The sequence below is a fragment of the Neomonachus schauinslandi genome, chromosome 6 (assembly GCF_002201575.2).
Source record: "Neomonachus schauinslandi chromosome 6, ASM220157v2, whole genome shotgun sequence".
Lineage (NCBI taxonomy): Eukaryota > Metazoa > Chordata > Mammalia > Carnivora > Phocidae > Neomonachus > Neomonachus schauinslandi.
In genome coordinates this window covers 77,434,635-77,460,531 of record NC_058408.1, presented here as the reverse complement: position 1 = coordinate 77,460,531, position 25,897 = coordinate 77,434,635, and the positions used below count along the sequence as shown (strand labels likewise).

Sequence of the window (25,897 nt, the reverse complement as noted above, 5' to 3'; positions counted from 1 at the left end):
TCTTTAATAAGCTCTACTTCATAATAAAAATAATCCCCCATATTTCCTACATGCATTAACAGGGTTTCTTCTACAGTCACTTTTAGTTGTCTTACTTACAACAGATTTTTAAACATTCACCAAATTCAGAGTATTTTCCACTATGAGTATTCTCGTTTACTTTGGAAGATGACTTATGGTAAAAGATTTGCCATTCTTCACATTCATAGGAGTCATGTCTTTTGTGAATTTTCTGTGGTATTTTGAGGTATGAATCACAAGAGAAAGATTTCTCTCACTGCTATATTTACAAATTTTCTTCCCCTGTGTGTAACCTTGGATGTACTGTGATAACTGATTTCTTGGAGGTTTTCTCACTCTCAATACATTCATAGGGCTTCTCTCTTATGTGTCTTCTCTGATGTACTTTGAGGCCTGAGTTACAACTGAAGGTTTTCCCACAATGATTACATTTATAGGGTTTCTCTCCTGTGTGTGTTCTCTGATGCTTAGTGAGATCTGACTTATGATAGAAAGACTTTCCACATTTGTTACACTTGTAAGGTTTCTCCCCTGTGTGTATTCTCTGATGTACGGTGAGAATGGATTTCTCAGAAAATGACTTCCCACACTCATTACATTCATAGGGCTTCTCACCTGTGTGAGTTCTCTGATGTGATCTGAGGACTGAACTGCAAGTGAAGGTTTTCCCACACTGATTACAGTGATATGATTTTTCCCCTCTGTGTGTTCGTTTATGTATTGTATAATCTGACTTATGGCAAAAGGTCTTCCCACATTTTTTACACACATAGGGTTTCTCTCCTGTATGAGTTCGCTGGTGTACTGTAAGGTATGAATTCCTAGAGAAGAATTTCCCACATTCCTTACATTCATAAGGTTTCTCACCTGTGTGAGTTCTGTGGTGTTTAGTGAGGTCTGATTTATTGTAGAAGGTTTTTCCACATTCATTACACTTATAAGGTTTTTCCCCTGTGTGGATCCTCTGATGTACTGTGAGGACTGATTTCTCAGAGAAGGATTTCCCACACTCACTACATTCATATGGTTTCTCCTTTGTGTGAGTTCTCTGATGTACTTTTAGACCTGAGTTGCGACTAAAGGTTTTCCCGCACTGATTACATCCATAGGGTTTTCCCCCTATGTGAGTTTTCTCATGTTTAGTGACATCTGACTTGTGACAAAAGGTTTTTCCGCATATCTCACATTCATAGGGCTTCTCCCCTGTGTGAGTTCTCAGATGTACTGTAAGGTAGGAGTTTCTAGAGAAGAATTTTCCACATTGATTACACTCATAGGGTTTCTCACCTGTGTGTGTTTTCTGATGTATTGTGAGGACTGAGTTGCTTATGAAGGTTTTTCCACACTGATTACATTCATAGGGCTTCTCCCCTGTGTGAATTCTCTGGTGTACTGTGAGATAGGACTTATGGTAGAAGCTTTTTCTACATTCCTTACATTCATAGGGTTTCTCTCCTGTGTGAGTTCTCTGATGAATTATGAGGTGTGAACTTCTAGAGAAGCATTTCCCACACTCCTTACATTCGTATGGTTTTTCTCCTGTGTGGATTCGCTGATGTAAAGTGAGGAGAGATTTCCGAGAGAAGCACTTCCCACATTCCTTACATTCATAGAGTTTCTCTCTTGTATGTATTTTCTGATGTTTGGTGAGTTTTGACTTTTTGCAGAATGCTTTTCCACATTTATTACATTCACAGACTTTGTCTCCTATGTATGTTCTCTGAGTTACATTAAGAACTGACTTCTCCCGGAAAGGTTCTCCCAAGTTGTTATATTCAAATATTCTCTCTCCTGTGTCAGGAAATTCTGATCTCCCATTGAAATTATTCACTCTTTCAATATACTCATAACCTTTCACCTCTAAATGAACTCTGTGTTCCAAGAGAGATGACTTCTCAAAAGTTTTAGCATATTCATGAAACTCATAAGGATTTTCTGTTCTTTGTGCCATCTTATGGACCATGAGGGCTGAATCATTACAGAAAGTTTTATCAGATTCATTATGTTCACAAGGACTCTGTCCTACGTGAGCTTGGTTATATGGGATGACAACTGCCTTCTCATGGAAAGCTTTCCCATATTCCTTGTATTCCTTATTGCTTTGAATAAAGGACTGCTCTGTATTTTTAATTCTCTGATATGGGATGAAATCTTCATTATGACTGAGGTATTTTCCATTTTGAATGAATTCACAAGGTTTCTCTCCCATTTGAGTTTGTTCATGGTTAATATGAAGGAGCAATGTCCCATATGTATTGAGATCAATAGGCTTCTTACTTAAATAGTTTTTCTTATTAATAATTAATTCTGAAATACATTTCAAATTCATACCACACGAGTCACACCTACAGGGTATTTTTATGGAAGGAACTGTGTCTGTGCTGAAATTAAAAATGCTTCCTAATACATTACCTCTGTGCATAGTCAGTGTTTTGCTGTTGATAAATGGAGGCTGGCAGAAATGTCTGTCCTGGGTTTCTTGATTCTTTTCTAGTTGGTTATCAACTTTGCAGACTTCTAGAAATGAGAAAAACAAACAAACCATAAGCCATGAACCATATCATAATTATGATGAAATTACACTTAAAACAAATGCCCTTTTACATCACTGACTTGGTTTTGTGAAATAAGAGTGATCCAAATAGTCATATTGCCCCATCCTTTTGGATTAAAAAAAATAAAACCTGACAGGGTGGAAAAGGGGGATAGAAACTTAGAACACACACATCTACATTTGGCAATTCTCAAAGACATATTTCAAGACTTAATATATACATCAGAAATAAATAAAAAGCACGGTGAAGAAAACAGACTTGGAAAAAAAATGGCTCATCTAGGAAGGGGAAATGCAGAAAACTAGAGAGGCCATGAAACTTAGTAGATAAGAGTGCCCTAAAGAAATAGAGGAACAATTTAGGGTGCCTGGGTGGCTCAGTTGGTTAAGCGACTGCCTTCGGCTCAGGTCATGATCCTGGAGTCCCGGGATCGAGTCCCGCATCGGGCTCCCTGCTCGGCAGGGAGTCTGCTTCTCCCTCTCCCGCTCCCCCCTCTTGTGCTCTCTCTCTCTCACTCTCTCTCTCAAATAAATAAATAAAATCTTTAAAAAAAGAAAGAAATAGAGGAACAATTTGATATTTTGAAGGATCAGACTTTACATAATTTTCCTCATACTTACATTAGTGCAGCTAAATTCTCTCTAAACTTTACATGTTTACAGTTTCATTCTCCTCCTTTTAAAATTACTTGTTTTGTTATATGTTAATTTAGTATACTGTTAATATCAAATTAAATTTCTGAAAGCACTGATTTCTTTGTGCTTGTGAATAGAGTCCTGTAATGTGGTTTCTAATTTTCCCTCTACTCATGTTACTTATAAAAAATACAAACGTCTACAGGAAAAGTAAAATCAAAAAGATGAGAACAAGACTGAAAGATGACCAAACCCAACAGTTGTTTTAGTTGTGGTATAGTCAAACTTATTTTGTCAGATATGCTACCACCAGATGCTAATTTTTCCCCACTGTAAACTTGCTCTGACAAAATATTAATAATTTCTTTCTTTTACACCCAGATTTCTACATTTCGTGGGTTGATTTATAACCATGGAAGACCTGACCTAAAACATTCAATGATATATTTATTTACCCTAAGAATTCTCAGCTATACTTCACGTTACCTTCTTGCTCAGTACATACAACGTAACAATGATGACCCTATTTAAAAACCTATTCAGGGCGCCTGGGTGACTCAGTCATTAAGCGGCTGCCTTCAGCTCAGGTCATAATCCCAAGGTCCTGGGATCGAGTCCCGCATCAGACTCCCTGCTTGGTGGGAAGCCTGCTTCTCCCTCTCCCACTCCCCTTGCTTGTGTTCCTGCTCTCGCTATCTCTGTGTCAAGTAAATAAAATCTTTAAAAAAAACAAAAACAAAACCTATTCAAAGTCCATTGTCTCCAAGCACCATCAGGAGCAAACACACTGCAGTTATGATTTCGGGGGTGGGGGGGAATTTGTCCCCAACCACATACATGTTAGATACTCAAGTGATCACTTCACTAGTCCATAATAAATGTCTTCTTTCTAGGAATGCCAGACTATTAACTTGCCAAAAATCATTCAAGTTCAACCAAGGCTTTTCACTCAGCTGGTTTACATTCCCATTTTGGATTTGCTCAGAACTTCACTCTTTAGGAAAATGACACTGTCTCATAATAAGTGTTCACAAACATCTCTACCATTTCGAGTCCTACTTACATTGAAATTTAAAATTAATCACATTCTATACATCTCATTCTATCAGAATGTTGGATTATACCCCCTTTAAACATAAACATACCCTGTTAACTGCTGAAATTTGAAATACTCAGTAGTCTTTTTTCTTTTCCCAACTACAACCTATGGTGTCAGAAGTATTTATATCTGATTTCCTCTGAATACATCTGAGTGGACATGAAAGTAATGGTCCTTAACAAGTGGTGTGCTTTTTCAAAACAAAGTTCAAGTTTTCTACAAATCTGTAATTTTGAACAAGAATCTACAGGTTTGGGGCACCTGGGTGGCTGAGTCGTTAATGTCTGCCTTCGGCTCAGGTCATGATCCCAGGGTCCTGGGATCAAGCCCCACATTGGGCTTCCTGCTGGGCAGGGGGCCTGCTTCTCCCTCTCCCTCTACCCACTGCTACCCCTGCTTGAGCTCTCTGTCAAATAAATAAATAATATCTTAAAAAAAAAAAAAGAATCTACAGGTTTATAACCCAACATGTGCATTTAGAAATTAATTCCTTGTAGTATTTTCTGACTATAAAGGTTCTCGCACTCATCAAGAGGCACAGTTAATGAATTAAGTAATGATCCAATATCCATTATATGTTATATGACAAAATAAGATATGCTCTCTTTGAAGAAATTATAATCCAGTAATAGCTTCTTCATTCAACATCCATACACTATCAGGAATCAGATTCCATACTAGGTAATGTAAATCAAAGCAAGGAAGGAACATTTTACAAAAGCTGTGGAAAGCTGAGCTTAAATTTAAAAACATGCTTAAAAACAATGACAACGCTATTAACAATAGGAAAAGTTAACAGGAAAAGTAATCATTACCATGAGCCAAGCACTGTTCCATGTACTTATCATGTATTAATTCACAAGAATCCCCAAGTATGTTAGGAATGAAATGTGGACTTGTATGGCAGGAAAGCATTATCTGTGGGTAATCCTAGGAATAAGGATTAAATGGGAGTTTAGCACTAGTTCTGTGCCACAGAGATGAGATGTAGTCATATTTAAGGGTCACTGGAACACCTGAGTGGCTCAGTTGGTTAAGTGTTCGACTCCTGGGATTCAGCTCAGGTTGTGATCTCAGGGTTGTGAGACTGAGCCCTGCTTAGGGCTCCATGCTTAGCACAGAGTCTGCTTGAGATTCTCTCTCTCCCTCTTCTGCTGCACCACCCCACTCATGTGTGTTTGCTCTTAATAAATAAATAAATCTTTTAAAAAAAGGTAAAAAAATATTAAGGGTCATTAAATGAGAAAAACATAAATTTGCTATATTACGTATTGGGGAAAATACAATTCAAGATATTAACATGATAAATTAGATGCTTTGTGGGGCAAAGTGTAATTGCATTTAGGAATTAGAACAAAGAGTAAAACAGAATGCCCAAGTGCTTTGGGTGGTATCAGTGCAAAGTGAGAATATAAAAAGAATTTTTTAAAGTTTACAAAAATATAACAATAGTGACCTAACACTAGTAAGAAAGGAAAACAGAAAAATAAAATGATACTAAGTTACAAGAGAAGACTCAGAGAAGGTAACAAATGAAGCAGGGAAAATTTATGATTTGTGAATGCTAATTGTGATATTACTTCTTGCCACATTGAAGGGATCAGGATATCCTGTATATTCTGTATATGGGCAGGTATAGAACACTGAATGTCAAGTGGGTAAAAGATGCTAAAAATATAATATGTAGTTAGCAGAATAAATGAAAACCTATTATCTTAGCTATAGCAAGGTATTATTATATTTTGAAGATCCAATTTGACAATCTGTACTTTAACAGGTAAATGTAGTCTGTTTCCATTTATGATTACTGAAAAAAATTCGAGTCATCTCTCACATTTCACTTGGTACTTTATATTTGTCACAATTTACTATTGATTCTATTGTACTTTTCTTCCTTCTTTTTGAAATAATTTCGTATCTTTTCCATTTTTTCTTCTTTACAACTTTAGAAGTTATACACACCTGTTTCTCAGCTTTAGGTGGCTATCCATCACATCATACCATGAATATTTAACCTAAAATCTGGAGTAATTCAGTATCTTAAACCTCTTTTCCTGAAGAACAGAAGCATCAAACTCAATTTGATCACCTCTCACCTCATTTATATGCAGTTATTGCTTTGTGTACATGTTTTTTTAGCTATACACATTAATATCATGTCACTTTATATACCTATTGTTCAGATTTACCTCTATGCTTTGTCTTCTCTTACCACTTACCACTCCTTCTCTAATCTCAAGCATTCTTTTGGGTTTCATTTTCTCTTTTCCTGTAGTATTTCCATTAGAATTTTACAATGAAATTACATAATTAAAGGTACAGCTTCTATAATTTATTTCATTATCAACCCAAATTTTATGATCCACTCTGACACAAACTCTCCTGTTGACTAAACCCTGGTTAGTGTCCTCTGAGCCCTATTCTCAACTAGGCCTTGACTAGGTCTTCCAGGTCTATTGGGACTGGGCTCAGTTTTAGCAAGAATCTTTTAGTGACAATCCCCTCACCCTTGATATCTGATCAAGTTCCTTATACCCTGCCCCTGATGTATTAGTGCCTGGTCTGCATTCAGCAAGAATCCCCCTACAGGGGCGCCTGGGTGGCTCAGTTGGTTGGGCGACTGCCTCCAGCTCAGGTCATGATCCTGGAGTCCCGGGATCGAATCCCACATCGGGCTCCCTGCTCGGCAGGGAGTCTGCTTCCCCTCTGACCCTCCCCCCTCTCATGCTCTCTTTCTCTCTCTCTCTCATTCTCTCTCTCTCTCAAATAAATAAAATCTTTAAAAAAAAAAAAAGAATCCCCCTACAGTTGATATTTCTCTTAGTAATCTTCTATCCAGTGATTCCCCCAACTCTGTAAGTCCCCAGCTGTCTTAGCAGTATTTGGAGTTGAGTTCAGCTTTACTGAAACTTATTACCTCCTATTCCAACAGCTACTGAATAAAATCTTTATCTATCACTGTTAGCTGGTGGCTGGCTTTATTTCTCATTGAAGAGCATGAGCTCAGTCGACTGTTCAAGAGAAATATGAGTAAAGAGATAAACCCTCTGTGACACAGGCTTGGATGGGCAGCCCAAAGCTGAAAATGGAGCACAGACACTGAGGAAATTCTCCTGACATGAAAGACCCAAGAACTAGGGAACAGTATCAAATACAGCCACACATAAGTAACTGGAGTCCCAAGAAAAAATAAAGGATGAAATACATCAAACCACACATTCAGGAAACTGAGAAAACAACAAGAAAAATACCCAGGAAACCCCCCCAAAACAAATCAAAGGTCACCTGGAAACATCAGAATTGAACAGCTGAAAACCAAAGATGAAAAGAAAATCTTGAAGGCAATAAGAGAAAACAGAATATAAATACAGAAGAACAAAGATTTAAAAATCAGAGGAGGAAGTAAGTATGTAACCCGGAAGACAGTGAAGTGAATCAAGTATGGACAGAAAAGAGTGTCGATCCAGATTTCCGTAACTAGAGAAAACATCCTGCACAAATGAAGACCTGTAGGCAGAAAGAGCTGCTGCCTTGTGGAGTGTGAAGTAAAATACCACATAGAAAAGGAGGGAGAAACATAAGTGTATTGTTATAACATTGCACAGCCTCATATAAAATAGTATGACGTTGTTTGAAATCAGACTGATAAATTGAAGATATCGTACTCCATAGGGCAACCACTTAAGTGGTTAACAGTATTCCCATTAAAAAATAAGAGGTTTCCACATTAGTTAAAAAAGATGCAACCATATGTTATCTATAGGAAATCCACTCTAAATATAAATAGATTAAAAGTAAAAAGATGGCAAAAGATGTACCATGTAGACATTACAAAAAAGCTAAAGGGACTATTTATGCTTTTTCTTTTTTTGCCTCCAGGACTTCTGACTATAAACTGTAGGTTCCCATGACTAGCCATCCCATCTCAGATTTGATAATTCACTAGAACAGCTCAGAAAACCCAGAAAAACTATTTACTTATATATTACTAGTTTATTATAAAGGATTCAACTCTGGAACAGCCAAATAGAAGAGATATATAGGCAAAGTTTGGGGATGTGTGTGGTGTGTGGAACTCCCATGCCCTCTCTCGGGCACACCACTCAAAGCTCCCCTCACTCTATTGTTTAGAGGCTCTTATGGAGGTTTCACTACCTAGGCTTGATTGATTAAATCACTGGCCACTGCTGGTGGCCACCCCCAGGACTTAAGTGATCTAGCCACCCAGCCACCAGTTACCTCAGTATACAAAAGACACTCTTTTCACGCCAGAGAATCCAAGGGTTTTAGGAACTGTGTGCCAGGAATCACGAGCAAAGATTAAAAAAAAAAAAAAAAAATTTTTTTTTTTGGCTATATTATTGTCTCTCTCACTACTAAAAACTGTAATGGACCCCCATTTTTTTAAACGAAATTCAAATTTTGCAGCATGGCCTAGAACTTCAAGATCAAGCTTATGCTGATGTCTCCAACTTTATTTCATGCCGTTGCTCACTGTGCTTGCCATGCTAGAAACACACTAGCCATCTTGCTATTGATTGAATGAGTCTAGTATGTTCCTGCCCAGGGCATTCCTGCCTCTCTCAGGAATGCTCTTCTCACAGGTCTTTGCTGTCAAGATTTTTCATATAATTTAGGTTCTTTTCAAATATAATCTTGAAGAGGCTCCCTTGGCCACTTGGCTGAAACAGTCCACTTATCCCCCATCACATCATCTCATTTTCTTGTCTTTAAAACCCTTCATAGCATTCAGCATGACCTGAAATTATAAGATTAATTTATTTGCATCCTTTCTTCCTCTGTGGTCCTTACTCTACATCTCCCTCCTGAATCTAAGCTCCACAAAAGCAGAGTGCTTGACTTTCTTATTCATTGACTTATCCCAAGGCTTTAGGAGGGCATCAATTAAATGTTGGTTAAAAGTATAAACATCCCGAATGCCTATTTTTAGCAAGGCACAGTGTATTTATATCTTGCCTCATCTGATGCTCACAAATATTGTGACAAAGGTCTTATTATCTAAGTTTACAATGAGGAAACAGGCTCATAGAGGTTAAGTGACTTGTCTAAGCCAATAAATGGTTTAGCTAGGATTTGTGGACTAGCTGTACTAATATCAAAGTAGGCTTCAGAATAAAAAAGTTCTACTAGAAATAGAGACATCATCATAAAGGAGTCAATTCATCAAGAGAACATAAAGATCCTAATATTTATACACTTAATAGTTCTTTAAATTGATAAAGCAAAAACCAATAGAACCGAAAGGAGAAATAACCACAAAATTATAGCTGCAGACTTCAACACGCCTCTCACTGTTTCACTGACAAAGCTTTTGGGGATATTTTCCCATTAGCCCTGTGATTTTCAGTACACTATTTTATATGGAGCAGTGATTTTTTTGTTTTTTAGGAATACACACATGTTATAACAGAATTCACTCTATTTGTATTCCTTCTTTCCTCTCCATTTGTTTTTGGCTTCCTTTTACCTATAAAGATATATAGCCTTTCTGTGTTGCCCAGATTTACAACTGGTACACTCTCTTCTGTCATGTGGCTCCCACATTTGCTTTAAAATTAGTTCTTTGGGGGCGCCAGGGTGGCACAGTCGGTTGACTGTCTGACTTTTGGTTTCGGCTCTGGTCGTGATCCCAGGGTTGTGAGATCAAGCCCTTCGTTGGGCTCCATGCTCAGTGCGGGGTCTGCTTGTTTCTCTCTCCCTCTCCCCACCACGCTCACTCTCTCTTTCTCAGATAAATCTTTAAAAAAAATTAAAAAATAAAATTAGTTCTTCAGTTAAATTCAGAGACCACTAACCAGCCTTTTTACCATCCTTTTTTATGTCATTCCTTGGTTACCTGATATTCATTCTCTAGAGGCTTCTAGGAACAAAGATCCTAGAGTTCCCGTCTATTCAGAAAAGATTTGCTCTTTGTTAAAGAATATCTTCTTGGGGCGCCTGGGTGGCTCAGTCGTTAAGCGTCTGCCTTCGGCTCAGGTCGTGATCCCAGGACCCTGGGATCGAGCCCCACATCGGGCTCCCTGCTCCACGGGGAAGCCTGCTTCTCCCTCTCCCACTCCCCCTGCTTGTGTTCCCTCTCTTGCTATGTCTCTCTCTGTCAAATAAATAAATAAAATCTTTAAAAAAAAAAAAAAAAAGAATATCTTCTTAACTGGGCATAATATTCTCAATGTGACACCTTGAGGATTTTGTAGAAACTGCTCTTCTGACTCTCAGCTACAGATTTTACTTATAGAGAAGTCTGAGGCTATTTGGACTTTCTCTTTTATTGGATGGTTGTCAAAATGACTGTTTTTTGAAATCTAGTGCCTTTATTAGAATATATCCTAATGTTGAGAAGGACTGGCTCTTTTATATAGATTCAATCATATATCTCTTCCCTCACAAAAAGTGTTCTTGAAATATTTTAAATATTCTATTTCTTTTCCTTTCTATTTTGGGGAATGAATTCTCTGTATGGTATGTTTGCGAACTCTCTTTTTAATGTAATCTTCAAAATTTATTTTTCTTCTTGCTTACCTTTCTGAACAGAAATTTGACAGTACCTATTCTTCCTTGGGATTTCCCCAATTTACTTTCTTTACTGTGATTATATTTTCTGTTCTCTTTTCTGAATTTGACACCCACCATGTGTCTGCTACTATTCCCTTATTAATATCTTTCTTAAATTCTTGTATCACAGAGATAATTAATTCAATTAGTTCACCCTTTGGAAATTCATGATTTAATATTTGGTCACATAATTTATCTACTTTATGACTACTTTGATCAGATAACAATTCTATCACCAACTAGCTTTCTTCCAGATCTTTTCCACCCCTTTTTCTTTCAATAGTTTTATATGCATTTTGTGCTGGTTCCTTTTCCATTACTCGGGCTCAAAGGATGTGAGCTTTTTAAGGAACAGCACACTGCAAAAGGTTTACTTGGGAGAGGGAATAGAGTCATGTCTTAGGCTAGTGAGATAATTCATTATGAACAAGTGTTTTGCACATGTACTTGTCTCAGTTTATAGATCAACCAGGATGTGCTTCCTTCCTCGCCAGACTAGCCTCGGCAATGGCTTGCTCTCTTGGTAATGACTGAGTCAGGTCACTGGGGCTGGTGTTGCTGCAGCTCCAAATTGAGGAAAACCGAGTGTTGAGCTGACTTCACAGAAACTACAAGCCCAAGAGGCTGAACTGGGCCCATGGAGGCCCCGACTTCCCCAGCATCTGCCTAGACAAACTGATGCAATCCAGGAAAGAAAGGTAGTTAAAACTCTACGGAACAGTTTCATCTCATGAGAGAGAGGAGTAAGACAAAAGATACTATCCTTTCCCTTCCACCTTTCTGACACGCTGCTCTGGCACACAGCGGTACACATTAAGACTCAGAAAAGATCCTGCTACTCTGAGCAATCAGATGTGCTAATGACAGCGCTATAGTTAACGAGGTAATCACCCCCTGGAGCCATCCCCTCCTTCTAATCAGCCTTAACTCCCCACCCCCGCTTCCCTCATTTTTGTAGAAGGTCTGCACATCCTGACCAATTGTTATCAAGTACGTTTTTGCTTCAAATTCTCTGTCCTAGGAGTACCCACTAAGATAGCATATAAGATTATTTCTGCACATTTAGGGGTCTGTTAAGTGGTTTTCCCTCATTTACAGTCTCTCTTGCACTGTCACAGAAATAGAGAAAATAGTTCAGAAACTGAAAAATATGGTTTGTGCTTCTACGCTTTACTACGTCTGCTTTGCAGAACCAAACTGTCACGAAGGGAGCTCAGCCATCTAGTTCACGGCACTGTTGTTCATCAAAGTTTTAGGTTTCCCGCCTCAGAGGATGTACTCTGCTCATGAAAAGTGCGCTGCCGTTCCCTGTGAGCATCAGAAATGCTTTTGTTTTCTACCCACCTGCTGATACATACACTCCTTGATCCTTTCATCCACTTTACTGCGTTTGCATTTGTATTGATTTGGGATTTCAGATATCCACTAGTGTCATATAATGAACCTTGTCTTGCTCACTTTCCTTAATGCCTCTGGATGATTTGTGGGCAGAGAAAGAAAATGCTGGCTTTATATCTTCTTCTTCAAGAAGTTCATTTTGTCTTTGCAAACTGTCTTAACTTGGCTACAGGACACCACATTCTCTGTTTCCACCTTATCCCCAAACTGCTTCTTCTCTCTTTGCTGAGTCTTCTCATTTTCATGACTTCTGAACATTAGTATCCCAGGGGCCTTCAGACCTCTCAAATCTGTTCACTCTTAACTTTAAGGAGAGGTGGTTACCCGATCCCTTAGCTTCAAATACTAAATTTAAAAACCTTAAATACTACCATAAGTTGATAATTTCCAAATAAATATCTCCAACCTGGGGTCTTCCCTAAATTACCTCTGCTCATACAGCCAAATACTTATTCCCATGTAAACCTGTGTATTTTATAATCACCTGAAATTTGGTATGTGCAATCTAAACTCCTAATGACCCCTCTAAAACTGTTTCTTTCCAGTATCCCACATCTCAGGAACTGGTACCCATTCATCTGACTGCTCTGGGTGAAATTCCTGGAGTTGTTCTTGACTGCTTTCTTTCTCTCACATTCCTTATCCAACTCACAGCAGATCTTAGAGGTCCCATCTTCAAAACAGATACAGAAGCCAATCACTTTTAATCTTCTTCACCACTTCCAACCAAGGGTAAGCAATCATCACCTTTTCATAGACTGAAATACTGTCCTGATGGTCTCACTTTCATTCCTCTGCCCCTAATAGTATTTTCTTTGCCCAGCAGCCAGAGAGAAAATTCAAAAGATAAATAAGCATATGTCATTTATATTAGGTAAAATCATACAAATGGCTTCTCACTTCACTCAGAATAAAATCAAAGTCTTTATCATACCCCAAATGGCCCTACATAATTTGAGCTCCATTACCTCTACAATGCCAACTCTTACCACTCTCTGCTCACTCCTCTCCCCCAATCCACACTGATACTTGTGTGTCCTCAAAAACACAAAGTACATTCCTGCCTTGGTGGACTGACATTTAGTGTCACCTCTGCCATCAAGACTGCCCATGATGTTCACCCTCATTTCATTCAAGTTGGTATCATCAAAATGCCTTCCTGAACTTCCTTTTCTCAAGTATTACATTTCATTATTTTCAATCTATAACTTCCTTGCTATTTTATTGACATGTGTACAGTATGTGTATGTATGTGCTGTTGTTTATTTTTTATCTTTCCCTATCAGAATGTAAGCTCCATGAGGTCAGGAACAAATTTAGTTTGCTGATGTGTTTCAGCACCTAAAACCTGAGTGAGGCACAGCAGGTACTCAGTATTTGTTTAATGTGAAAATGAACATATAAACAAACACGTGAGAATAAAAACAATTTATACCATGTCACCTGGTGTCCATCTGCTTAATACGTACTAACTCACCTGGGTAGCTCTGGCTTGGGGACTCTTCCTCTAGTATCCATGGCTGCTCTCCTTGCTCCAACTTCAAGATCACTTCTGGTTTAGGGATGCAACACCCTGAAATTGGGAAATGACATGGGAAATGGGCTAGGCTCATAGGCTTCAGGGCCCTTGAAGAAGACAGATAATGAGTCTTCAGGGGCCAATTACAATGTTTCATTGAAGAAGAAAACATTCTTTATGGTGTTTCAATAATCCTTCTGCTTAATACTTGAATCTCAAGCCTAAATATTATTAGACTCAACAAAGCTTCTACAGGTGTCAAACCAAGAAAGGAAGTGCATACTAGGAGTCTACATGGAAAACAATCCCTACCCACTGAGACAAGGTGGCTGTAGTTCTCCAGCATCACATCCCTGTACAGGATCCTCTGAGCAGGGTCCAGGTGCTGCCATTCCTCCTGGGTAAAGCCCACAGTCACATCCTCAAATGATAAGGATCCCTGAAACAGCACATTTGTGTTCAAATATAAGTAATCACAATTGGAAGACATGAAAAAGCTGTCAGAGAATTGTTACGGAGTTTACTATTCACAAGTAGAAAATGTGTTCTGGCACATCTACTTTTGCACTTGGTTGGAGGAGAAAGCATGAGACATTCCTCACCACTGTGATAAGTTACTGATGTCCCAACCATGTGTCTACATGCCATAAAAAACTCTCCTACCTTGAGAATCTGAAAACCAATAAAACCCTGTCACTGTTCTCAAGGAGCATATAATCTGACAGACAGAAACATTAAGCATCCAACTACCATGTAGCATATCATCCTACTACAGTAAAAACATGTGCAAAGTAGAGTGAGGTTACAGAGGGGAGAAAAGTTCTATTCTTGCTATTAGGGTGCGTTTCACTGATAACAGAGTATCATTCATGAACTTGGGGCAACAGCATAAACATGTACACATCTAAAATATGTAGTTAAGGGGTGCCCAGGTGGCTCAGGCGGTTAAGTGTCTGCCTTTGGCTCAGGTCATGATCTCAGGGTCCTGGGATCGAGCCCCGCATCAGGCTCCCTGCTCAGCGGGGAGTCTGCTTCTCCCTCTCCCACTCCCTCTGTCTGTGTGTGCTCTCTGTGTCAAATAAATACAAAAAATCTTTTTAAAAAAAAATGTAGTTAAAGGAGTAAGTGAACACAGAGGAAAGTAGTGTTGGGACTATGTTCACATAAAGAGCTATAGTAGTCTTCAGGGAATATGTTATTGAGTAATTCTGGACATAACTCCTGTAGAATAGGGTGTCCAAAATGGTTGGTTACTGTTCCATCTAGGAAACCTTTTTTCATAAATAGTAAACTTATAATGTCAATCTATATATTAAATTGCTTTGTTATTATTTTTCCTAAGTCACTTTTATTTTTTTCAACTGAATAAATTTGGCATGTAACATTGTGTAACTCTGATATGCTTATAAAATGACTGCCAACGTAGCTATATTTATCACATTACATAATTATAGTACAATATTATTAACTATATCCATTTCACTGTACGTTAGATTTCTTCATTCTTCTTTTTATGGATTAAAATAAACCTAGGGAGACACCTGAATATTTTCTTCCCAACACTGAACAGACTGTCTTGTACAGTTCCTAGGTTTTATACCACCCACTTATGAGATGACCACTGTGGAAAATATTGCAAGCAGACACAGAGACATATCATTCCCAGGTTATCAAAACAAACAGCTAATCAATACTCATGCCATATAGTAAAAATTGGTTAATAGGAAAAAGAACAGACTACTATCCAGAAATGTATAAAGTATTATTGAGAAAAAAAACAAAGAATACCTAAATAAATAGAGGAATGCACTATATTCATGGTTTGGACAATTCAGTATTACAAAAAATCTCATTTCTCCACAAATTGGCCTATAAATTCAAGACAATCAGAATTAAAATCTTAGCAGGTATCGTTGTGGAAAATGGTTAAGTTGATTCTCAAACTTACATAGAAACTTAAATGGCCAAGAATAACCAAAGCCATCTTGGAGAACAGAATGAATAAACTCACACTAATTATGGTAGGCAGAATCTCACATTAACTTCAATGGATCCAACACCTTAATATAAACTCCTCTTAAGTGGAAGAGACTTATGTCCCTGTGATTATGTTACATTTTATGGCAAATGGTATAATTTTTTATTTGCAGGTATAATTAAAATCCCTTAATCAGTTGACTTCGGTCTACAAGGGAGACTGACTTGGGTGGGCCTGACCTAACCATGTGAGTCTTTTAAAGAACGTCAAATATCAGAGACTCTTCTACTGACCTCAAAGAAGAAGCAAGCTACTGTGAGTTCTACAGCTGTGCAGAAATAATTTCTGCCACATATGTACAGATGGGAACCCAACCAAGCCTTAGATAAGGAGTCCCAGGCAACACCTTGACTGCAGCTTTAATGCCTAAGAGAACCTAGCTAACCTATTCCTAGACACCTGATCCACAAAAACTGTGAGATAATAAATTTGTGTGGTTCTTACCTGTAAAATTTGAGGTAACTTATTATGAAGTAAAAAATTGATGTACTAGTGTACATAAAGATTTATTCTGAAGTTAGAGTAATTTGCCAGAGTGTGCTATCAGTAAAAGAATAAACTGAAAGATCGGTGGAACTAAATTTGTAGTCTAGAAACTGGACATGCATGGACACCTGGTTTATTAAAAAAAAAAAAAGTGTTACAGTAGGGCAGTGAGAAAAGGACATTAAAAAAACAATTTTGATCTCAATCTCACATAATATGCGAAAATCAAGTCCAGATGGATTATAGGTTAAAATGTGATCAGTAAAACTTCCAGAAGATAACACAAAAACTTCCAGAAGATAACACAAAAAACTATCTTCACAATCTGTAGACAAGCAAAAAAATTTTAAGCAAGACACCAAAAGCACTAACCATAAAGGAAAAGAATGAAATAAATTGCATGACATTAAAATTAAGAACTTAAGAAAGGAAACCATTAATTAAAAAAAAGCAAATCAGGGCGCCTGGGTGGCTCAGTTGGTTAAGTGACTGCCTTCGGCTCAGGTCATGATCCCAGGGTCCTGGGATTGAGCCCCGCATCGGGCTCAGCACCTGCTCCTCGGGGAGCCTGCTTCTCCCTCTCCCTCTGTCTGCTACTCCCCCTGCTTGTGCTCTCTCTCTGTCAAATAAGTAAATAAAATCTTAAAAATAAAATAAAATAAAATAAATAAAGTAAATCAGCAGGAAATTTTGGCAACATATTGAAATGATAAAGGGATTATATCCAGAATATATAAAATACTTCTAAAATCAATATGAGCAACACAATCTAATGGAAAAATGGGAAAAGGACCTAACAATGACTTCACAAGAGAAAAGACCCATGGCCAATAAACATGGTAAAAGGTGCTCAACCTAAACAGTCAACCACTGGATGAAAGGTCACTGGGAATAAGAACGTTCACATTGTCTCCAAGTTTCACCCAACAGATTATTAGTTTACAAAAAGGGAAAAGAAAATCTACTCTTCAAGCGGAGATATCTGGTAGTATTATCAATAATGGTACAGTCAGACCATATAAAAAGCATACAATAGGGGTGCCTGGGTGGCTCAGTCGGTTAAGCGTCTGCCTTCTGCTCGGGTCATGATCCCAGGGTCCTGGGATCGAGCCCCGCATCAGGCGCTCTGCTCAGCAGGGAGTCTGCTCCTACCTTTCCCTCTCACCCCGATCGTACTCTCTCTCAAATAAATAAATAAATAAGCATCCAATAAATGAGCCTAATAAAAATATATATTCTGAATCTAATCATGAGGAAAAACAGATCAGTCAACACAGATGTGGGGGCATTCTACAATCATGCTTCTCAACATGGCTGCACACAGCCAGGTGTTACCCCCAGAGTTTCTGACCTAACTGGTATGGAGTGTAGTCTCAGTACAGGAATATTCAAAGAGTTTCAGATGATTCTAAAGCGCAGTTAAGTACAAGGAAACTATTTAACAAGACATGTGACCAGTACTTAAAAAAGAAAAGTCCATAATATGAAAGAATACAAGGGCATGATCTTTGATTGGATCCTAAATCCAACATAGTTTAAAGGACACTTTGGGTACAAATAGGGGTATATCACAAATAAAGAAAATATGTGAGGAAAATCCTTGTATTTTTTAACTTTGTAAAATATAAAAGTTGAAGTAAAAATATTTAGGCATGAAGTTGTAACAAAAAATGAACAAAACCTACATAAAGAAAACTATGAAAGCATTCCTTTTAAAAACTACATTTAAAGAAACTGAAAGCTAGCCCATTTTCTCACATAGGAAATGTTATCATCAAGATTTTGACTCATAAATTAATAGAGCAATTTAATGCAGTCTCAAAAAAAATACCATCAAGCTTCTAACCTGGAATAAGGCAAGTTGATTATATATTTGAACTGGAAGAAAAGCAAGGTAAGCCAAGAAAAACCTGAAAAAAAGAGCAATGAGGAGACTAATCTACCAGACAGTACCAGACATAAACATAAAGCTCCTATAAATAAAATAAATTGGTACAGACACATAAATAGAAAGACGTATCAATGGAAATAGACTAAAATGCATCTGAAACTTAGTAAATGACAGACAGTATCATAAAGTAGGAAAAAGAATCTTTCACTAAGAGTGGCAGGATAATTTAATAGGTTAAGAAAAATAAAACAGGATCCATTCTCATCTATACATCAGGACAACTGCAAATGAATCAGTTAAGCTTAAATGTAAAAAAAAAAAGGGGGGGGCCTATGTAAGTAATAGAAGAAAACATGGGTGAGTTCCCCCATAACTTAAGAAAGAATAAAACTTTCCTAACCATATCTAAAAATCTAGATGCAGAGCCCACATAGCTCAGTCAGTAGAGCGTCAGACTTTTAAAAATCCAGATGCAATAAAGTACTGATAAGATCTGACAACATAAAATTATAAAACAACCAAACAAATCCTCTGCAGAATTAAATAAAATAAAACCCAAAGAAAAGTGACAAGAAAAATGACAACCCAGAAGTATTTGCAACTTACATGACAAAGAAAGGGTTAGTACCCCTATATAAAGAGTTCCTAAAAAGGAAAAAACCAATAATCCTCTAAATATGAGCAAGAACTGTGAAGCGAAAACTCACAGGAAGAGAAATGCAAATAGCATTAAACTTATAAAATCAAGCTTACCCTTTAAAAAGAAAAATGTAAATAAAAATTATACTGAACCTTTGCAGCAAACTAATGCAAAGAGTAACCACCAAGGTAATAAAATCTGGTTTATGACTTCCAAACCAGAAGAGGGTAAAATGTGGAATAAAAGAGAATAAACAATTAAAAAAAAAATTATACTGAACCATTTCACTCCTATTGGACTGGAAGAAATCCAAAAGTTTAACAGCACACATACTTAATTTGTTATAGGCATAAAAGCATCCTCATATCCTGTGCAGAATGCAAAGTGATTAACTAACATGAAGTGAAATATGGCAATAGTTAGCTAAATTACATGATTTTACCATCTAACCCAGAAATCCCACTTCTGGGAACCAACTACAAGGACACACTGGCCAAAGAAAGAGGAGGTGTAGGAACAAGGCTATATCACTATTTATATTTACAAAAAAAACTAAAAACAACCCAAGTATTGATTACTAAGGAATTAGTTTAGTTGAATGTGTTATGGTATACTCACACCATGGAGTGCTAAGCAACTGGAAAAAGAAGTGAGGAATATCTCCATGTAGCACTACAGAGTGGCTCAGTCGTTAAGCGTCTGCCTTCGGCTCAGGTCATGATCCCAGGGTCCTGGGATCGAGCCCCGCATCGGGCTCCCTGCTCAGCGGGGAGCCTGCTTCTCCCTCTCCTACTCCCCCTGCTTGTGTTCCCTCTCTCGCTGTGTCTCTCTCTGTCAAATAAATAAATAAAATCTTTAAAATAAAAAAAATAGCCAAAACAATCTTGACAAATTTGTCAAGAAGAATTTGTTCAGGAGAACAAACTGGAGAACTCACATGTCCTGACTTCAAACTTGCTACAAAGCTACAGTATCAAAACGGGAGGAACTGGCATGATAACACACATACAGAGCAAATGAACAGAATTGAGAGTCCAGAAATAAACCCATACATCTATGGTCAAATGATGTTCAACAAGGGTGCCAAGATGATTCAATGGGAGAAAAAAATGGTCTCTTCAACAAATGGTATTGGGACTGGATATCCACATGCAAATGAATGAAAATGGACCCCTTCCTCATATCATATACAAAAATTAACTCAAAATAGATCAAAGACCTAAATGTAAGAGTTAGAAACTCTAACACTCTTAGGAAAAAACAGGAGCGAATCTTCACAATCTTAGACTGACAGTGGATTCTTAGATATGACATCAAAAGCAAACACAACAAAGGAAAAGAGATAAACAGACTTTACCAAATTAAAACCTTTTGTGAATCAAAGGATATACTTTCAAGAGAATTAAAAGAGACAACTCACAGAATGGGAAGAAATATTTGAAAATCATATATCTGATAAAAATCTAGTACCCAAAATACTCTTACAATAAATCCAATCTAAAAATGGGCCAAGGATTTGAATGGACATGTCTGCAAAGCAGATATACAAATATCCAACAAGCACATGAAAAGGTACTCATTAGTCATTAGGGAAAAGCAAATCAAAACCACAATGAGATACTACTTCACACCCACTGGGATGGCTATAATAAAAAGATAACAAGCATTGTCAATAATGAGGAGAAACGAACTCTCATACATTGTTGGTGGAAATATAAAATTGTGCAGGCACTGTGAAAAACAGTTTGGCTGTTCCTCAGTAAGTTAAAACTACAACTAAGGTATGATCCAGCATTTTCACTTCTCAGTAAATACCCGGAAGAACCAAAGACACGTATTCCAGCAAAACTTGCACGTGAATGTTCAGAGCAGCACTATTCACAATAGTGGTAAAGCAGAAACAAGCCAAATGTCCATTAAGCAGTAAATGGAAAAACAATGTGGTCCATCTATACTGCGGAATATTCTTCAGCAATAAAAAAGGAATGAAGTCTTGGTAAAAAGGTACAAACATTCAACTGTAAAATGAAGGTCTGAGAATCTAATGTATAATATGGTGACTATAGTTGATATCACTGTATTGTACAAATAAAATTTGCTGAGAGAACTTAAATGTTCTCACCAAAAAAAAAAAAAAAAAGAAATAAAGAAATATCTGAGGTGATGGATGTGTTAGATTAGATGGGAGGAGTCCTCTCACAATGTATACAAATACCAAAACCATCACGATGTTCACTACATATCTTACAGTTTTGTCAAACATACCTTAATAAAGCTGGAAAAGAAAAAGAACGAAGTCTGTAACATGTTCCAATATAGATGAAGTTTAAAAACATTATACTAAGTGAAGGAAGACACACACAAAAAATACATACTGTATGATTATATGCATATAAAAGATCCAGAAGAGGCAAGTCCATACTGACAGAAAGTAGATTAGTGGTTGTCAGGGTCTGGGAATTTTGGAGTTATTTTAAGGACATGCAGTCAATTTATTCTATAGAAGTTTTAGGTTTTATCAAGGGAAAACAAAATCAAACCAAGACCATGGGAAAGCTGTCTACATGGGCTTCAGTAATACAGTCTCCTAAAAAGCCTCATTAACTGGGTTCTGCTTGGTACTCTGTCTTTTGCTTCCACTGAAGGATAATTATAGGCATTTAGTTCATGGTTTGTCACCAGAAGGTTGTTCATCATTTATATAAACAGAAACAAAAGTTTTTTATTCAGCTCTTGATGCCAGAAAGTCTTTAGGTTCCAAAAGAAATTGGGATGCTTCACACATGTGTTTTTTTTTTTTCCCAGGGGCACGAGGGGAGTCGTGGCTAAAAGGTCAGAAATAGGGGCGCCTGGGTGGCTCAGTCGTTAGGTGTTTGCCTTTGGCTCAGGTCATGATCCCAGGGTCCTGGGATCGAACCCTGCATCGGGCTCCCTGCTCTGCGGGAAGCCTGCTTCTCCCTCTCCCACTCCCCCTGCTTGTGTTCCCTCTCTCGCTGTGTCTTTCTCTGTCAAATAAAATCTTTAAAAAAAATAAAAATAAAATAAAAGGTCAGAAATATTTGCAAGTTAAGTCTGATAACCATCTAACTTCATATGATCCGTGTGTGTGTGTCTGTGTGTGTATGTGTCTATCTCCTTGCCACCTTTGCCCTATTGATCGGCTAATCCAATGCTACTAGTCTATAGACCTCAGTATCACCTGCAACCTTGTTCAAAATGAAAATTCTCAAAAAAAAAAAAAAAAAAAAAAGAAAAGAAAATTCTCAGGCCCCATTCTATGGTTTAAAACACTTCAGTTTTGATCTGATGCACACTAAAGTTTGAGAACCACTGTGTCATGCTGTTCCCCTCAGGTTCATTTTATCTATTTCTACTTTTCTATTTCAAATATGAATCATTATCCTCGTAAGATCCATTGTAAAACAAAGCAGAAAATGATTTCAACAACTCACATAGGACTTCTTCATATTTTGCTGGTCTCTCTTGGAAAAATGTAGAAATCTCTGAAGGCAGAGCTGGGATAGAAAAAGAGGAATGAAGTCATTAGAGGTACAGACTGTCTTGCAGTTCCTGGACTTGCCTTCTTAAAAAGCTGCAAACATCACCTGGGTGAAATGCCTCTCTGTGGTAGAATATCCTTTTCACCTTGCAGAAGGGGCAGGAAACGACACATGATAAAGCACCCAAATGACCACGTATGACTGTGATTTGGCCATGCAGAGCTTGGGTGTGCAATTTTTCACTGGGTGTATGGAACTGTTGTCTAGGACATTTTTAAACAATGTCTGTACCCCTCTGTTCTGTTTCAAAGTAATTTTAAAAATGAGAAAATTGGTTAAGCAAATTACAATATGTTAAATGAAGGAACACTAAACCTTCAGCAGAGGTTGTACAACAAAAGTTGTTACATGTATATTTCCTTGTTTACTTCTCAAGTTAGAGAACACAACCAAAGCTACAAAAAAAAGGATGGAGGCACTTTCAGGTAAGGGTACTTTTTAATTGTTTTTTTTAATTTTATTTTAAAGATTATTCATTTATTTGACAGCGAGAGAGAGAGAGAGACAGTGAGAGGAAACACATGCAGGGGGAGTGGGAGAGGGAGAAGCAGGCTTCCCGCCGAGCAGGGAGCCCGATGTGGGGCTCGATCCCAGCACCCTGGGATCATGACCTGAGCCGAAGGCAGATGCTTAATGACAGAGCCACCCAGATGCCCCTTTTTAATTGTTTTTTTAAAGCACATGCAGATTCTCAAATGGCTGTCTTTTAAGGAATGTGTTTTACCAGTGATGATGTGGTCAGCATGGACTGGGGTGGGGAGCCTCAACACCTCCTCTGGGTTCTACCCCAACACAAAGCCAGAGAAATTCACTTACCCTCTCAGCACCAATTTCTCAACTTTCAAGAAGAAAAATAAACAACTCTTCTTGTATTGCTGTCCTATAAAGAACTCATCAGCACATCTTTAAATGCCAGATTCAAAGAGCTCAGAATCTGGGAAGAGTGGAAAATAAAGAGTGGGAGTTGAACTGGGATTGTTGAGACAAAACTGCCTCACATCTACTTTTAAGGCCTTTTCCCACAATCCCTGGAATGCCTCCAGTGAAGTTCTATTTTCCATGTCACCTACCCGTCCTTCACTCCTTCCCACCTGGCTGCCCTGGTCCCGGCTTCCCTCGATTAGGCAGCCTGGGAGCTTCTGAATGTGGCAACATTTTCAAATCTCATTCGTTCTGAACAGGCTGTGAAAACCTAGGATCTGCTCCTCTCTGAGAAATACACTGCCTCTGCTTAAAATTCACTCAAGAGGTGCCTGGGGGGTTCCGTCGGTTAAGCGACCAACTCAATCTCAACTCAGGTCTTGATCTCAGGGTCATGAGCTCAAGCCCCGCACTGAGCCTACTTTAAAAAAAAAGAAAGAAAAAAAACCCCTCAAATAGTGGGATGGTTCTCTCCACCTAACATTATGTATTTAGAGACTCCTCCTTCTTACTTCGCTTTTCTAACGCAGATGAAAAATGCACCTGAGGGGCAAATTCATTTTTACTGGAATTGTCACCCAGGCCCACAGTTCAATATTCCATAGATTCTCAGGTCAGACCTTCCATAAACTCAAATCAAGGCTGCTGAGAACTGTTACAAACCTAACTCAGATACAATTATACTGTCTCTATCAAAGGCTCTGAAGACATCTAGAAATCCCAGAAAAAAAAATACTACATGGTTAAGGTTCAATCGTTCAAATAGTTTCTTCACATGCCGAATTATTTCCGCCAAGTACTGTGCCCAAGACAGCAAGCTGCAAAGAACGTGATATTTGGAGAAACAACTAAAATTGTCTTGTTGGGGCGCCTGGGTGGTTCAGATGGTTAAGCATCTGCCTTCGGCTCAGGTCATGATCTCAGGGGCCTGGAATCCAAAGCCGCATCAGGCTCCCTGCTTGCTGCAGAGCCTGCTTCTCCCTCTCCCTCTGCCATTCCCTCCGCTTGTGTTCCCTGGCTCTCTCTCTCTGTCCAATAAATAAATAAAATCTTAAAAAATAAAAATTAAAAAAATAAATAAAGTTGTCTTCTGGTGGGGCGCCTAGCTGGGTCAGTCGGTTAAGGGCTGCCTTCAGTTCAGGTCATGATCTTGGGGTCCTGGGATCGAGTCCTTGGGTTGGGCTCCCTTCTCAGCGGGGAGTCTGATTCTCCCTCTCCCTCCGCCCCTCACCCCGTTCATGCGCCCTCCCTCTCTCTCAAATAAATAAAATCTTTAAAGAATAAAATTGAAAAATAAAAAAAATAAAATTGCCTTCTAGTTTACCTGCTAGTGTTGTGACATAGGGTATATAACATTCCTCTCCATCTCAGTTTTCTAATTTGTTACAGCAGAGAGAGCTATACCGACCTAAGTGAGAGGTTGTGAGCATAAAAAAACCAGTGAGAAGAAATAGTCTATTAACAACAGCGGCTAATGTTTACTGCTAGGCACCGAGCTACAGAATTTAATCCTCTAAACAACCCCATGAGGCAGGTGTTATTAATATCTTCAGTATTACAGACGTAAAGCCTCACGTAGGTTATCGTTCCCAGATGATACTTTTATACTCTGTTCAGCCCTACATAAATCAAAGCAGCCGCTCAACTCCCGCCGCTCTAGGACCGCGCGCACCCATTGCGCATGCGCAACGCGCGCTCCTCCCGCGGCCGCATAAACCACGCCGCGGGATCCACGCAGAATCCGCATCCTCCCCCGGGTGCGGAGTTCCTGCCTCCCTGCCTCCCAGCCTCCCAAGCCGATCCCTCCCCCTAATAGAGATTCTCCGGTCCTGTGGTCCCTCCACTCGGCCGACGCCTCCTCGTACCCAGTCTCTCGGGTAGAACAGCCGAGGGTCCCGCCAGGGTCCGCGAGCCTCTTCCCTACTGCCAGGCATCGCCGCCCCCGCCCGCTTCCTGGAGCCACGCAGGGACCCTCTCGGATTTCCCCAACCCTCTGGTCTCGCCCTTCCTCCCACTCGGGCCGCACCACCTCCCAAAGCGGCATGCAGACCTTCAGAATCCTGAACATTCCGGACCGCCTCCCACAGTATGCCGGAACATCTAAAAGAGCTTGCGAGGTACTGCGCATGCGCAGGAGGAGCCGCAGAAGACCAGCTCCCATGACCACGTGCGGCGGGCTCACAAACTTCCGGACTTCAGATCCCATAAGCCTGCTCGCCCAGGACTTTGGGGAATTTCGGAAACGTTGTTTCTTTACCAATTCAGAGGTGGTAGCATGGGGTTGTCGCTTCTGTAGGCAGCCCTGAATTTTTTCAGTACCTCGAAGAAATAGTCTCACAACCAGTGTGCCTTTTTGAACGCCAAGCGACCAAAGGAGGCAAAAATGTAAATCAATGTGCGTTATGAATAGAAGTAGAAAGGGTACGTTACATACTAGAAAGCTAAACGAATTAGATACTAGGAAACGCTAGCAATAAAATAAAAATAATACAGTTTCAAAGTAAACAATAGATAAAATAATAGCATTTCAGCAGCGAAGAAGGTAAGCAACTAGGACCTTC

At 38.8% G+C, this 25,897-nt stretch overlaps 1 protein-coding gene across 1 annotated transcript; it reads right to left on the bottom strand.

Annotated features, from left to right (window-relative positions):
* Positions 1 to 242: 242 nt before the first annotated feature.
* Positions 243 to 25,440, bottom strand: LOC110586055 (zinc finger protein 33B-like). The gene is made up of 6 exons (XM_044916004.1): positions 25,387 to 25,440; positions 22,308 to 22,370; positions 14,113 to 14,239; positions 13,759 to 13,854; positions 1,846 to 2,538; positions 243 to 1,776 (listed from the first exon to the last, which is right to left on the bottom strand). The coding sequence occupies exons 1-6, from the start codon at positions 25,402 to 25,404 to the stop codon at positions 287 to 289; spliced, it is 2,487 nt and encodes an 828-aa protein (XP_044771939.1). The 5' UTR covers positions 25,405 to 25,440; the 3' UTR covers positions 243 to 286.
* Between the last annotated feature and the right edge of the window lie 457 nt (positions 25,441 to 25,897).

Coding starts and splice junctions, on each gene's coding strand:
- LOC110586055 (XM_044916004.1), bottom strand. Junction 13,855..14,112: donor CAGCCACCTTGTCTCAGTGG/GTAGGGATTGTT, acceptor TCCCAATTTCAG/GGTGTTGCATCCCTAAACCA. Junction 2,539..13,758: donor CCCAAGCCAGAGCTACCCAG/GTGAGTTAGTAC, acceptor TCTCATTTCTAG/AAGTCTGCAAAGTTGATAAC.